Source organism: Asparagus officinalis, chromosome 7 (assembly GCF_001876935.1).
Source record: "Asparagus officinalis chromosome 7, Aspof.V1, whole genome shotgun sequence".
Taxonomy (NCBI): Eukaryota; Viridiplantae; Streptophyta; class Magnoliopsida; order Asparagales; family Asparagaceae; genus Asparagus; species Asparagus officinalis.
In genome coordinates this window covers 150,651,187-150,665,550 of record NC_033800.1, presented here as the reverse complement: position 1 = coordinate 150,665,550, position 14,364 = coordinate 150,651,187, and the positions used below count along the sequence as shown (strand labels likewise).

General features: G+C 38.3%; 1 protein-coding gene across 1 annotated transcript in view; it reads left to right on the top strand.

The window, feature by feature from the left end:
* Positions 7,944–14,364, top strand: part of LOC109849533 (sphingosine kinase 1-like) — a 12,627-nt gene continuing 6,206 nt past the window's right edge. The window contains exons 1-7 of the mRNA XM_020419383.1: positions 7,944–8,362; positions 9,211–9,333; positions 9,471–9,571; positions 11,261–11,333; positions 12,858–12,944; positions 13,027–13,104; positions 13,243–13,313. Of these exons, the coding sequence (XP_020274972.1) occupies positions 8,242–8,362; positions 9,211–9,333; positions 9,471–9,571; positions 11,261–11,333; positions 12,858–12,944; positions 13,027–13,104; positions 13,243–13,313 (654 nt within the window). The 5' untranslated portion in view covers positions 7,944–8,241. The remainder of the gene's footprint in view (positions 8,363–9,210; positions 9,334–9,470; positions 9,572–11,260; positions 11,334–12,857; positions 12,945–13,026; positions 13,105–13,242; positions 13,314–14,364) is intronic.

Below are 14,364 nucleotides of genomic sequence, written 5' to 3'. Positions count from 1 at the left end.
CACAAAACTCTATAAAAATACACTTATACATATCTAATAACTTGATATCAAGTATATCCATAACCTCAAGCCATTTACCATAATAGAATTATTCATCATTAATAATTCACATATATTTCTAACAAAAAATACGGGGTTTTACAATATCTCTGTAATCTCTTCGAAAGGTGAGATTTCTCAGATGTCCTCTCTCAATCAGATCCTCTATATCCCGCTTGAGGATTCAACGATTATTGGTGAGGTGTCCTTGATCCCGATGGTAACGACAAAATTGCTTAATGTCTCTGCTTCTGGGATCTGATGACATCTTAGGTGCATGATCTTTGAGATATCCTTCCCTTTGGACCATAGACAAGGCATTAGTAAGCGAGGTGTCTAAGATGGTTAGAGATTCCTTTGGTGCCGCATTTCTCTGTTGACTCCTCCTGTCTGAGTGATTAGGATGGGAGTTGGCCCTTGGAGGATTCTTGTGCCATCCTAGTCTTCGAGGACTTCTGGTCAGTCCAAGTGACAGAATTACTACCGGTGCTGTTGGAGGGCTTGAGGGAACGTCCATGGTTGCTGGCGTTGCTTAAGTAGTAGCAGTGGGACCCCCTGTGGCCCTTGCTGAGGCCTTGTAAGCTTGGGCGTCCTCCATGTCCATGTATCAGCCATCAATTTCTCATAATTCGTGATTAGCTTCTTAGCAAGAGAGTTAGTGAATTCATTGCTCTGCAGATCGGCGACGAGTGCCACTATAGCGATTGCGCTTCCTGGGTCGTTGACTTCCAACCTCTTAGGTTGGAATCTCTTGAAGTTGGCCCGGAGGCTCTCTTCTGGTCCCTGCCTCATTTGGATCAGCACATGAGGGGGGAGCTTCTGCTTGGTGTTATCTAGGAAGTGATAGATGAACTTTCGACTTAGCTATCGAAAATTACTGATGGACCTTCTACTCAAAGCGTTCCACCAAATCTTAGCGCTTTCTGTGAGTGTGATAGGGAAGCAGCGACATAGGATTGCTTCAGAAACTTAGAGCATACTCATTATGTCAAAGTAATTTTGAACATGCTCAGAAGGATCTCCTTCACCCGAGTACATCCCTAAGTGGGGCATTTTGAAGTTCTCAAACGAGCATTTCACTATCTCGTCCGAGAGGGGGGTATTCCCTCCAATTGTATCAGCAACCAGCCTTTATACTCAATTGTAGGTGGAAGCTCCTTAAGTGGTAGATGAGGATGAGAAAGCACGATGGTGGGGCTTCTTAGAGCCTATTCCTTTGGCACGTCCTTCTAAATGACTGGGACTGGGACTTCCATCATCGGCTTTTGAATGAGAACGACGAAGCCGTTCCTGTTGAGATGAGACGCCTGATTGTCTGAGATGGCTCTCCACCTTCTTAGAGGGATTATGAGGAGTTCACGGTGAGACACACCGTTGTTGGGAAGGAGGTTCTCCTGATCATCGGTCTTCAGAGGGTAGAGGTGGTACAATGGCATGTGGCAGTGCTAGGATTCGTTATAGAACCTAGTTACTTAAGACGACAAATTGCTCTTTAAGTGAATGGGAAAGCTGGTTCACCGCTTGATCCAATTGACCCTGGTTGACATAATTAGGCGGCTGTCTTCAAGATTGAGACTGCTCAGATCTTATATTGGAATTTGTCATTTTTTCTCAAAAAGGAAAGAAGGCCCCACGGTGGGTGCCAAATTGTTAATGTTAAATATCTCACAGCTCATGGAGTTTGCAAGGGGCCGCTTTCTTCTTTGACTTTATATCTGATTCTGGACTTAGGATGATTGATCAATCTGCACACAAAGAGTCGTAAGAGGGCGGGGATAAATTCCCTCGTGGTACCTCCGATGATCAAGTCAGTTATTGAACTTGAGCTTGAGAGGAATCATAAAACTGTGTATTCTTTTTGGGGGTTTTTTTATTGCGAACCTATGGCTATGGCGAATAGTACCTGCCTTTATGAGGGATGCCGAGGGAAGGTTGGTCACTCCATGGGTGAGCAGTAAGACGGTAGTAAGGCGATAAGAAAGAGTGAGTTGGAAAATAAATCATCATTTGCTCCACACGTGTTGGTTTGTGAGTGGCGGGAGATTACTTCAGCCGCATTAGGAGCCAGCAGCTGAAAAGTCTTCAAGACTGTTGAGGAGTGACACTGAATGATGATCATCAAAGATTAAACAATGTTGAGAAGTGACACCTATGCTGACAGGTTTGAGATAGGGGCAATCCTTTAGCTTTGTCGAGAAGTAAAACTTATAGGATCATATCTTTGAGTTGTTATTCTTCATGTCGACTAACACCGCCTTTCACAGCGACTCAGGAGTGTCGACATCTCCGACTGGTTGGAATGTCATCTCGTCTCAGCTAATAATCATCTCGCGAGTCGATATAAAGATGTTGACTCATCTGGGAGGTCAGGTTCTCTCATATTGATTGTCACTGCTTCTCGTGCTGACACCGGGGGTGTCAGCTTGTTGGGCTGGTTGAGATGCTAACTCATCAAGTCATATATTCATGGAACAGATATACCCCATAACAACTTTAAACATAGTTACATGTGTAATCAATGAAAATAAATATGAACTTAGTAATGCACTACACGTATTATAGGATTGCATTGGTATGATAGATTGGACTCATGTTGATGCAATGCTTCCGATTAATCTTGTTGCATAATTTCAAAGCCGCAAATGTGTTACACAGAATGTGCTTGCAGCTTACACCCCAAATAAACTGCTCATATATGTTTTAGCAGGTTGGGAGGGGTCTGCAAATAATTATAGGATTCTCCAGGATGCATTATCTAGACCATAACCACATGAATTGAAAGTCTATGATGGTAATTATATAAAATTTTAACTTAGAACATTTTAATTTTAATATGCAAACTTGACTTGCTTAACAATTTTCTTAATAAAATTGTAGCCAAATACTATCTGTGTGATGCTAGGTACCCCACCATGCTAGGTTTTATCTCTCCATACCGAGGTGTTCGATATCATTTGAAAGAACATTTGAGTAAAACACCTAAGAATAGAAGGGAATTATTCAACCTAAGATATTCTTCTTTGAGATCTAAAATTGAATCTACATTTGGCACATTAAAGAACCGTTTCAAGATTTTATGTGCTAAGCTGCATTACCCATTTCCTACACAAAGTAGATATCATATTGGCATGCATAGTACTTCATAATTTCATTGCAACAGTTGATCCAAGTGATGAACGACTCAACGAGTCCAAATTTATCGAAGATATTGATGGTGAGGTGACAAATAAAAATAGCAGTAATTTCGTTGATTTTACTCAAACTCAAACCCAAAGAGAACAAACTAAATTAAGAAATGAGTGGAAGACTCTTATAGATGACATTGCTTGGGCGATGTGAGTTGACTATTGTGATAACTATAATCATGGTGTAACCACTAAGACCTAATTTTTATATTTGTTGTATTGTTTAAATTATGTATGTACTCTTTAACTCTATGCTTTGCCTTTTCCACTTGTTATATTTTGCTTTTCATTCATGTATTGAACCTTTGCTTATTCTACAAATTATATTGTATCTAACTCTCTCTTTGAATTAGTAATGGCTGATAACACATCATTAAGTGGGAGAGATAATCATAAAGGTAAGGGAACAAACATATCTCAACCTCCACCACCTCAATCTCCTCAGTCCATGCGTTAAAGCGATAGTGGGTATTTTCCATTTCAGCAGTCATATTTTGGTCAACCACATCATGTATTTCTCAATATGCCACTTCATGATGACAATTACTTCCCGATGCACCACCAACCAGGGTCATCTACAAACATGCATTTCTCAACAATGAGGGTTGAAGAACAATATGAACATCGGTTCACGTGGTATTTTGTGATTCTCACTTCTAACATACTTGTTAAATCCAATTACTTTTGGTGAAAGTGAAGGAAATTCATGCTAAATACATGCAAAATACGCAACGGAAGACTATATGTATAATTATGCTATGCATGTAGAGAGCATGAAATACATAATAGGACCATCCTAATTAAATCTAACATAATCCCTATATTAAAGAGAGCATACAAGGGTTATAAAGTCATACTTTTGAAGCGTGATTCGATGGAAGATCGAACAACCCCTAACTCTTGCTCCTTGTAGTAGTAAATCTCCTCGTAGTGGATCTCCAAGTCTTCAAGTGAGCTTGATAAAATTGGAGTCTTCTTGAGACACAAGGCAAGATGTCCACCCCCGGGGTACTTTAAAATCCTACTACTTCCTCTTACTCAAAGATAGCTAAAGTTTAGTAAGAGGAGAGCTCTCTTTTATTCTCTTATGGAAAAAACCCCTTAGCCAATTTTTCATTAACCTTTCCATAAGAAAGAGAGCTCATATTTATAGAGTGAAATGTGTTCATGACATGAATGACTCATCCTATGAGTCATGCAATGAATCATCAAATATCAATGATTAATCTAGTGAGTCATGCAATGAATCATCTTATGAATCATTACATTTCAAAACCATGTGCTAATAAACCATGTGCTCAAACCATACCACTAAATGACTCATCTCATGACTCATTATACATGGTATGTGTATTTCATAAATGAGAATACCAAATCAATATTGTATTTCATAAATACGATATTTTGTAATTTTCCAATCATTGATTAATAAGTCATCATATGACCAAAAAGTCAATGAGTTGACCAAAAGTCAACTGTTGACCAAAAAGTCAACTAGTTGACTAAAAGTTAACTTTATAGGAAAAATACTAGAATTTATTTCCTAAGCACATAGCATTCCGATTTTATCGATATACATAACTGTTTATGTGTATCCGATAAAATCATATATGCGTATCAATCATACGCATCACTCTATAAATTGTGTTTCATAGGATTCAAGTACGCGCTTGGTGTGACTCTAGGGCCCAACTTAAGAACTCGGCAGTGGATCATATCCACAAGTACAACAGAGGTGCTAGCTACACATGAAGACTACCCGGGTATAAGTTGTGATAAATGTCTGCAAGATGCTTACACAATTTTATCAGGACCACTCAGTGATAATATCGTACAGTCCGGTCTCTTCGTCAAACCATGTCAAACTATTAAGCCTAGGGTATGGAAAACTGTCAAACCCCAATTGCTCAATTAGTGTTTGTAGATATTAACTCATAACCTATAAGATCAAAACTGATACTCAGTTTATCTTATTTACCTCGGCCAAGGATTTTCAGGTTATAGTTATATCAAACAATCTTATGACGTCAACCCCCTATACTGGGAGAGACGAATCCCATCTTGGCATCTCAATATCTACTTATGTCTCGGGATGTACCCAACAAGAACCGTTATGCACAACTCGATGAGAACTGTGGTTAGGTAAAAGTCTAAGTACACCTATACTGACATGTAAGATATTGCACTCATGCCTCAGGTCATGAGACTACTATGTACTATATCACTTGAGAACTTCTATTTGACAGTTAAGTATAATTACCAACTAGATGTTCTCAGTGAGTCGTTCAGTCAACTCATTCACTAATGAGTCACCTGTATACTATATCTTGATGTCTCACATCAATGATCTAAGAGATGGATCATCGTCCTTCCAAAGGAAAAATAAAGTATACACTAGTCTTACCAAAGTGATGATGTCCCATTTCAACACTTCATCGACTAGGAACATTTTAGAATATACGTTAGCGACAAATCAGATCTCTTCATTACGATCATATCTGAAATGTCTGATAGTCTAGTATCATTCTAAGGACTTTATCTGTATTAAAATACCAGATAAATCTGACCAAAATAGCATACTATTATTTTAAACAAGGATGTTATATTCATATAGGTCCTATTACAATATACAATTATTGCCTGCAGGGCACCTATATCCAACAGAAAGACCATGGATTGCTTAATTTAGGGAAACTTGTTATTTTTTGGGTTGAAGAACAATATGAACATGTTATTTTTTGGGTTTGTCGAACATTATGATGATAGAACATATTATTGTAATATGCAGTAATTTTTTATATGCATTTGATTTTGGTTGTGCTTCCACTTTGAGCATATAATTTATATAAATATTTGCCATGATGAAGGAAATTATTGTTGAATACTAATTTTTACATTGAACTTTATAACTCACCATATACATGACAACTGAAAAAAATTTGAACGTGAGCAACCTACAATGTATACACATTGTGTTGGATGGTTACTATTGTGGGTTATTAAGGTATTCGGTTGTCATGTCGTGGGTTTTAATTAGTGACTTTTTAACTTTTAGGCTATAATGATTGTCAGATTTTCCGAGATTAGCAACCTACAATGTTTATTGATATTGTATTGGATGCCTAACAATGATGATATTGACTAAGTTCTGAGCCCTCAGTTATAATTTTCATATATACGTGGGTGGTTTATTTTATGTGATATCAATGTTTTCAAATTATTTTTGTGATCATAAAGTCCATTCAAATTTAAACATGCATAAATTAGGACATGTCTAAACTTTGTAATTATAAAGTAGTACATGTCTAAACTCTCATTTTAGCGATTTTAAATAGATTTCTAGTCCATAATGCTCTCCAATACATTCCTTGCTCAGATTGCCTACAATTTCATTGTAACCAACTTATGGTCGTGTGTTAAGAGTTGATTTTTGTTCCACTTCATGTTGGGTATGTCTTTGTAGTAACGACACATCCAATTTCCATTTCGGTCTATATATTGAACCTAACTAAGCTTTTGAAGAATGAATTGCGTATAAGGATGCAGATCGAGAGCAAGATGAAATGTGGGATGTCATGAAATTAGTAGAAATTATGCTGAGAACTAATGATGTAAAATGACGTTTGAGGTGGTTGTGCCGCTCTTATGATGAACTTGGAAAGTCTGGCCACAGAACGCACATTTAGCCTTCTGAGTGATGATCCTACCGTGTTCATCCTTGGTGACGTCTATCTTCTCAAAAAAATTCCACACATAAGATTTCGCCCTTTTAGGAGCTCTTGGTGCAGATTCGTCGCTACCAGATTCAGGATTACCACCGGTAGGAAGAGTAGTTATTATAGGAGGACTCATTTCTGGATCGGTAGGAGATATGTTTCGCTCTTCATAATCAGATCCAGAAGCCATTTGATGGAATGATAAGAAAATATAAGAGATTATAAGAGAGCATAAGAGAGTATAATATTGTATAAAAGAGTATTAGCGAGAAGTAAATGAGTTTTAGTGTGAGGAGAAGAAGTGAAAACCCCCTATATTTATAGAGGCAGCCTCCTAGACAAATGATCAAAATACCCTCAAATTCTAGCTGTTTTTTGACCGTTTTTAGGGGCAAAATGTTCAACACGTAGTTAATGGCCGTTATGGCAGGCCAAGACATAACGATCAGTTTTTTGACCAGGTTTTGGGCCGGGCCAGGGCGCCGCGAGACCGTACCGAAAACGATCATTTTTGACCGGCCGGTCCCAAAAGAAAGAAAAAAAAGGCCCGAAGCCCGGCCCGGCATTTTCGCACAACGGTCCCCAACCTCTGGTAAACCGTTGGCGGCCACCGGCCGGCGAGCCGAGTTTGGTGCCATCCGCCGAAACGGGCACTGTTTCCGGGCCGGACCGCGCGTGTCATCGCCGTTGTTGCGTTTTCGCGGGCCCGGACCCGAGCCAGGGCCCGGATCTGACCCGGGTGTCCGGGCAAAACCAGAGCCGGGCCGGACACCGGACCGCAGGCTTTTTGGACACCCCTACATACACACATAATAATTAATAAAAGTTCGATTCCTATGGTCACATCTTGGGGTTGGTGGACTCACCTCACCAGTGATCACTCCCTCTGAACTGTTTAATCAATTTGTATTCCCCTCCTCTATGGTCTCGGAGCCGTGCAAGTCACGTGGACGTCCGTTGCCATCCTCTCAAGTCTCCCATATTATTATTGAATTTTCCCATTACTCCTCCCATCTCTTCCCCCTCCCCCCTGCTCTTTCGCGATTCTCATCTCGTTTCTTGAAGCTCGTAAACTACTAAAAGACGAGGGAAATGGTTCGAAAACCCAACAGCACCCAAATTGGATCGCTTACGGGTCGGATCCGGGTCAATGGGCGGGCTTGACGTGGCGGGGGGAGGAGGAGGGAGAGCAGTGCTTGGCGCTGGAGTCGGAGGCGCTGGGATTTGGGACGGATGATGAGGATGACCAGCGTCGAAGAATTATCAGGGTTCGAGGCTTTGTTGTTGTTGGAGACCGATCGATGGGAGTCGCCACAAAAAGAATTGGGAAGAGGAGCAGGAAAGATTACGTCTTGGAGATGGACAACGATGAGATGCTCAATTTGTGGAACCATAAATTTACCCAATGCTTCTCTTCTTTTGGTTAGCTTTTTCTTTCCGCTCTTTTCTTATTTATTTAAACCCCTTTTGGGGGTTGAGATCGCGGGACTTAGAAAAAAAAAAACCAGGCGAAATTTCTGTATTTGATACCTTGTCGCTAATTAGAACAAAATTCAGTACCTAATAAAGCTAGTTCCCCAGCCCTTCTGACTTTAGAAATTGGATGTCTCAGATACTTCTGATTTCTTGTTTTTAGTTAATGATTATTTTGTATATCTAGTATTATTTTCTTTTGGGCGGTGCGTAAACTTAGGTCTAAATCCTCACTGAGCCCTCGAATGCAACCTGAATTTCTTTACTTATGAAGCGCTCCAACTTATCATGTATTTTAATGTTCTCCCTGGTTCGGCCATTTATACTAACTTTTTCAGGGCCTTAAAACTACAATGTGAAACATTGTGTTGTGTTCTAACCTTTTTTATCTAAATTTCTTAAACTATTGGTACGTTTCCTCAAGGCATTAAAAAAAAAAAAAAGAGGACAGCGCTTCCTAATGAAGCAGCTATTTTTAACTTCTAATCTTTTTTAGCATTTGTGCCTCCCCTCTTGTTTTCAAGATCATTAAATAGCATTAAACAACTCTTCCCTGTTGACATACTATTTTCCTTTGAGAAAAGTCCACTCTTTATCTCTTCTTTCATCTTTCCACATTTCTTTTATTGCTGCAGTTTGAGCAATGTGTTTGCGAGTCTAACTAACATGAAAAGGACACTTGAGTTTAACAGTGTATTACATCTTCACTGAAATATGAACATATTAAGTAAATATTATGTGTTGTTATGACATAGGTCAGTCCTTGCTCTGCTGAAGTTTATATCTTTATGTAACAGGCCGGCCAAAGAGGTTGTTTATCATTCTTAACCCTTTTGGCGGGAAGAAATGTGCACGAAAGATCTTCCAGAATGAAGTCAAGCCCCTGCTTGTAGCCGCCGGTATACTCTACACGTTGCAAGGTTGGTAGCCTTGTAATATATGATTGATGGTTGTGCAATCTCTTTATGGTTTTCTTTGGCAAATACGATCTTAAAGGGTAGCAGTAATGTTCTCCTGTAGCACCTTGATTAACAAAGTGATATCCGTGATCTTTCAGAAACCAGGTATCAACTTCATGCTCAAGAAATTGCCTATAAACTGGATCTTCTAAAATACGATGGAATTGTATGCATCAGTGGAGATGGCATATTGGTGGAGGTTAGTGATTCATGTGACGTATTAACAGTCGGGACATGAATTTATTTGTAATGTTAGCTTAAATTTCTACTTCAAGCTATTTTTTTTTATGTGAAAGTTTTTTGACCATGTTAGAAAGGGCAATATGTTTGGATCTACCAACTGGAGAACTTGAAGAAAAGGTCTGCCGTAGTGTCAAACTGACAACTAGTGATTTAATTAAGAAGGGCCTTTTATATAACACACCTCAAGAAGGCATACTTTTAAACATCGCCTTTCAATCTAAAGCATATATATGATACATAAACCAACTTGCAAAGTGATTTTTCGAGAGGTTTTGTAAGTAAATCAGCCAAGCTTATTAGCAACACGATACATGCTTTATCTCAGCGACTTTGTGATTAATCACCTTTTGTCGAATAAGATAACAATCTTCCCCAGTGCATTTTGTTCTCTTATGAAATATCAAGCTTAGTGTAATATGCCTGCAATATACTCTGATTGGGAGGTGGTATATAATTATAACCAAACTGCCAAATGTCTGTTCTCTCCAAAGCAGCTCGTGGTAGTATCTAGTAGGGCTGGATAATCCAACTTTACACTCAATGTAGAAACTACGGCCGGTTTCTTACTTCTCTATGACATGAGATATATATAGTGGATCTTCTTTCAATCCGTGACTTTAACAATTTGAATCGGAAGAAGATCAGTTGGATGATGACTGTCCATGGATGGCATGTAAGAGAGCACTATGTGGAGCACTTCTCAAATGCCAGAAAATCCTAATAACAGCATGTCAAAGGATTGGATTAGCTGGCCCAAAACAGTCATGGAATATGTAATATTTGTCCAAATTACCATTAAATAATGTAGTTTTCATATTAGTCTCATATATTGAATCATCAGATAGCTCATCCTAATCTGACAGAAGTTTGGAATTTTTGTCCACCAGAGCATCTGCTGGCTTATCACCCATCATTCTTTTTATCCACCTCAGTCTATGTTCAAAACCACCTAAGTTTTCTTTGCTTCCTCAACTATAATTCAATGAATTCCTTCTAAGTAGAGAACTCAACTTATCCAATGCTCATGATCAAACCATCTCCAAAGGTTCTTCCTCATTCTATCCTTGATTTGCAATACCCCTAACTTCCTGAAGATCCTTATTTATTATCTTACGTTTTAACTCATGAGCTACAACATTCTCAATTTACTGATTTAGAATGTAGCAATAGGGTGTTCTTGGTTATATCCTTGAATCTTGGTAGAACAATAGCTTGGAATAAGTAGAAGCTCAATCCCTTTTGCTATAGATAAAACATTCTATTTAAGTATTTTTCATGCAGAATGCTTGGTATTGCCCTGCATCATCAATAAGTTGCAATTAAATGTCAATCTACTTCTGTTAAGAATGTTGACATCTGTTACTGCTTTTTAAATTTTAGTAGCTCTATGTGCTATGTTTTTGAGGGGTTCAAGTTATTGTGGTTTATTTTTTTCACACATTACATGTAATTAATCGGTAACTTTATATAGTTGCAGATATGTATGAGACTATGGGATATCAACATTCATTTTGGTGCAACTTTCACCTGCAATTTATATATATGCTCTCTGCAGCTTCCTTAAAGAAAAACCAGTGGCTGCTCCAACTGCTTCTGTTGAACTCTTTTTCTGTTTCTAACTTGTGTTCTTTCCTGCTCTGAGTAGATAGTAAATGGGTTGCTGCAAAGAGAAGATTGGGATACTGCAATCAAGGTGCCCCTTGGAATAATTCCAGCAGGTACATTGCCATATTTTCCTAACATGCAATCTTTAACCATATTATACACTATTAGATGCAGTAAGTTGTGCCAACATAGCATAATAGCTCGGTCGTCTAATTAATGACTATGTTTCGAATTTGAAAATGGGCTGAATTTGGGACAAAACCAGTGAATACTCAACTTCTGCAAAATTTCCATTAATCATGACATCGCCACCCCTAACTTGCACCATGTTTACATTACACATGCACTAAGGTTCTCCCTTGATTCATTCTTAGTTAAAGCTATCTTAGCTTCTTGCATATGCACTAATCTTTTACCTCGCAGTTAACAAATTTCTTCTCACCCATCTCAAATGTTCATTTCAGCTACAATTATTTGCTGATAGTGTCTCTTCCTTTTCAGACTTCTATCATATAACTCAGTTGTTTGACTAAACTGCAATACCTTGCACATTGTGGTTTCTTTTTTTCGCAATTAATCTTCCTATATTTAGAAAGTGAAGAAAAAAGATATTGGTAAAGGAATTCTCTATAATCCTTCTTATTCAAAGATTCTTTTTCTATTACTCTTCATTTTGAGTTTCCACTTTTACAAGAAAGTGACTTGATAGGAAAAAAAGTAATTTTTCATATGTTAACAAAGGATAAATATCTATATGTGGAAAGAAACTCTTGGATGAATTCTGCTTTCTGTCAGTGAAACTCTTAGATGGACATTTTTGCCCTCTTTTCTTTTCTGTGATCGCTATTATATTTTATTTTTAATTGACTTATAACAGAAACTATTCCTTGCATTGTATATGAAGCACAGACACGCATAACATGAAGCCGTGTCGTGTTGTGTCCGTGTCGGACACACGTGTCGAACACACGTATCCTATGTATTTTTTAGGATTTGCCTCGTGTCGGCGTGTCGGATGGCCGTGTCGGATCCGTGTCCGTGCTACATATTTGTACCTTTTCAAACCCTCATGCTTTCATCCATCAAGATGTTCCCCCAGCACAATAGATACTGCTTTGCCTGCTCTTACTAGATAGAGTGAGTGACATCCAGGACAGGAAAGGAGGTCCTCTGCTCCCTTCTGGAAAGGCGGGAAGCATCCGGCTTGCTATGGCTGGAAGCTTCCAGACTTTTTCTATTGCAAACTTTTATGGGTCATTCTTCTAATTATCCTTTGTGTGTGTATGTTGGTTGAGAGGAAGGGGTTTGCAGGGGTAGGGTGGAGGTAAAACACGGGACCTAAACAGAATAAGATAACATGATTTAATTAATTTTATTTTATTGTTTTATGTGCATATTTTAATAAATTACAAGGTGTTAACGTGCTGTAAACTTCTTTCTTGGGAGTTACGTTCTTTCTGGTTTGAAAGTAACTCAATATGAATGTAAACATTTTTTCCCCTTAATTATCTTCATGTGTTTGCTTTAGGTTTAAGTGGGGAAAAACTCACTTTTATGAACATCTTACACTGTATAGCTCCATTGGTATGATTTATGTCATCAAGTATTTTTTTTTTGATCTAGGGTATTAAATGCAGGTACAGGAAATGGCATGGCGAAATCACTTCTTGATGCAGTTGGTGAAAAATATTCAATCTCAAATTCTGTGTTTTCGGTTATCAGAGGTCTTTTTTTTTCAGTATCTAGTTTCCAAACTTTCATTCTTTAAGATAAATCTTTTCTTCAACACTGCTTGTTTACATATAGGTCATAAACGCTCGCTGGATGTTACCACTGTCATGCAAGGAGTTACCAAATTTTTTAGTGTTCTGATGGTTACATGGGGTATTCAAAATCTGAGACCTTTGTTTTAATTTTCAAAAATTTCTGTATTTTGCTTTCTAAGGATGAGTTAGTTTGTGGTTTGGGGAGATTAGATTAATTTCCGATTGTGTCTGAATATGACTTTAATACTCTCTGCAGGTTTTATTGCAGATGTTGATATTGAGTCTGAGAAGTATCGATGGATGGGAAGTGCTCGGTTAGACTTCTATGTGCGTACATTTTATCTTTAATGGCAGACTGTACTTAGACTATAGGCTTTCAACTCGTTTATTCCACTCAGTTGAAAGCTATAATGATAACAATACAGATATTTGATTCAATATAGCATGGAGTAGTCCAACTTATTTTCCTTTCCAGCATTTGCTTGAATGTATAACTTTGCCACGATAAAAGAATCTATTTATGACTTACATTACCGTAGTCAACTGCAAGTGGCAGACCATATACATTTTGAGTCATCATAGATTGCTAACTCCCATAGGTGCTTAAGCTTCTTTATTGCATAGGTACCTGAGGGTGTCTTTGGAGTTCCTTTTTCTTAGGTTAAATGATGTGAAACGGGACAGAGCAGCGATTTAAATCAAATAATGCATCATTTCACCAAATTCCATGATCTTTGGCAGGAAATTAAATTCAAAACAACTAATGTGACAGATGGATTTAACGAAATTTGCATCGATCTTTGGCAGGAAATTAAATTCAAAACAACTAATGTGACAGATGGATTTAACGAAATTTGCATCAATAATTATGAATAATTCCAATCAATTCAAAACAACTAATGTGACAGATGGATTTAACGAAATTTGCATCAATAATTATGAATAATTCCAATCCCGATCAATTTAGCTGCAATATTCATTATCATGCTCAAATTCTACAATCAATATCAAATTTAAACAATCGTATGATCAATTACTCTCAGGTCACATATAATTTAAGCAATGAATATATGATAAGAGTTTAGAGGTGGAATACTCATGCAATTAACTAATAAAACGAGATTAACAAAAAAAATAATTTACTGGGCTGTCAAGTGGTGACGGTCGACGGATGAACAGGCGACGACGATGGCGGCGAACTGAGCGACGACGATGGTGACGAACTGAATGACGACGAGGTCGACGGGGCTAGGGCGATGTGATGACCCGTGGGTAGGCGGCTGTGGAGGAGGGGATCAGGGTCGGTTGCTGTTCAGAAGAGGCAATGACGCAAACGGTAGGCTGGGGGTTTTGCAGTTGATGTAGAGGTAGTAGGGAG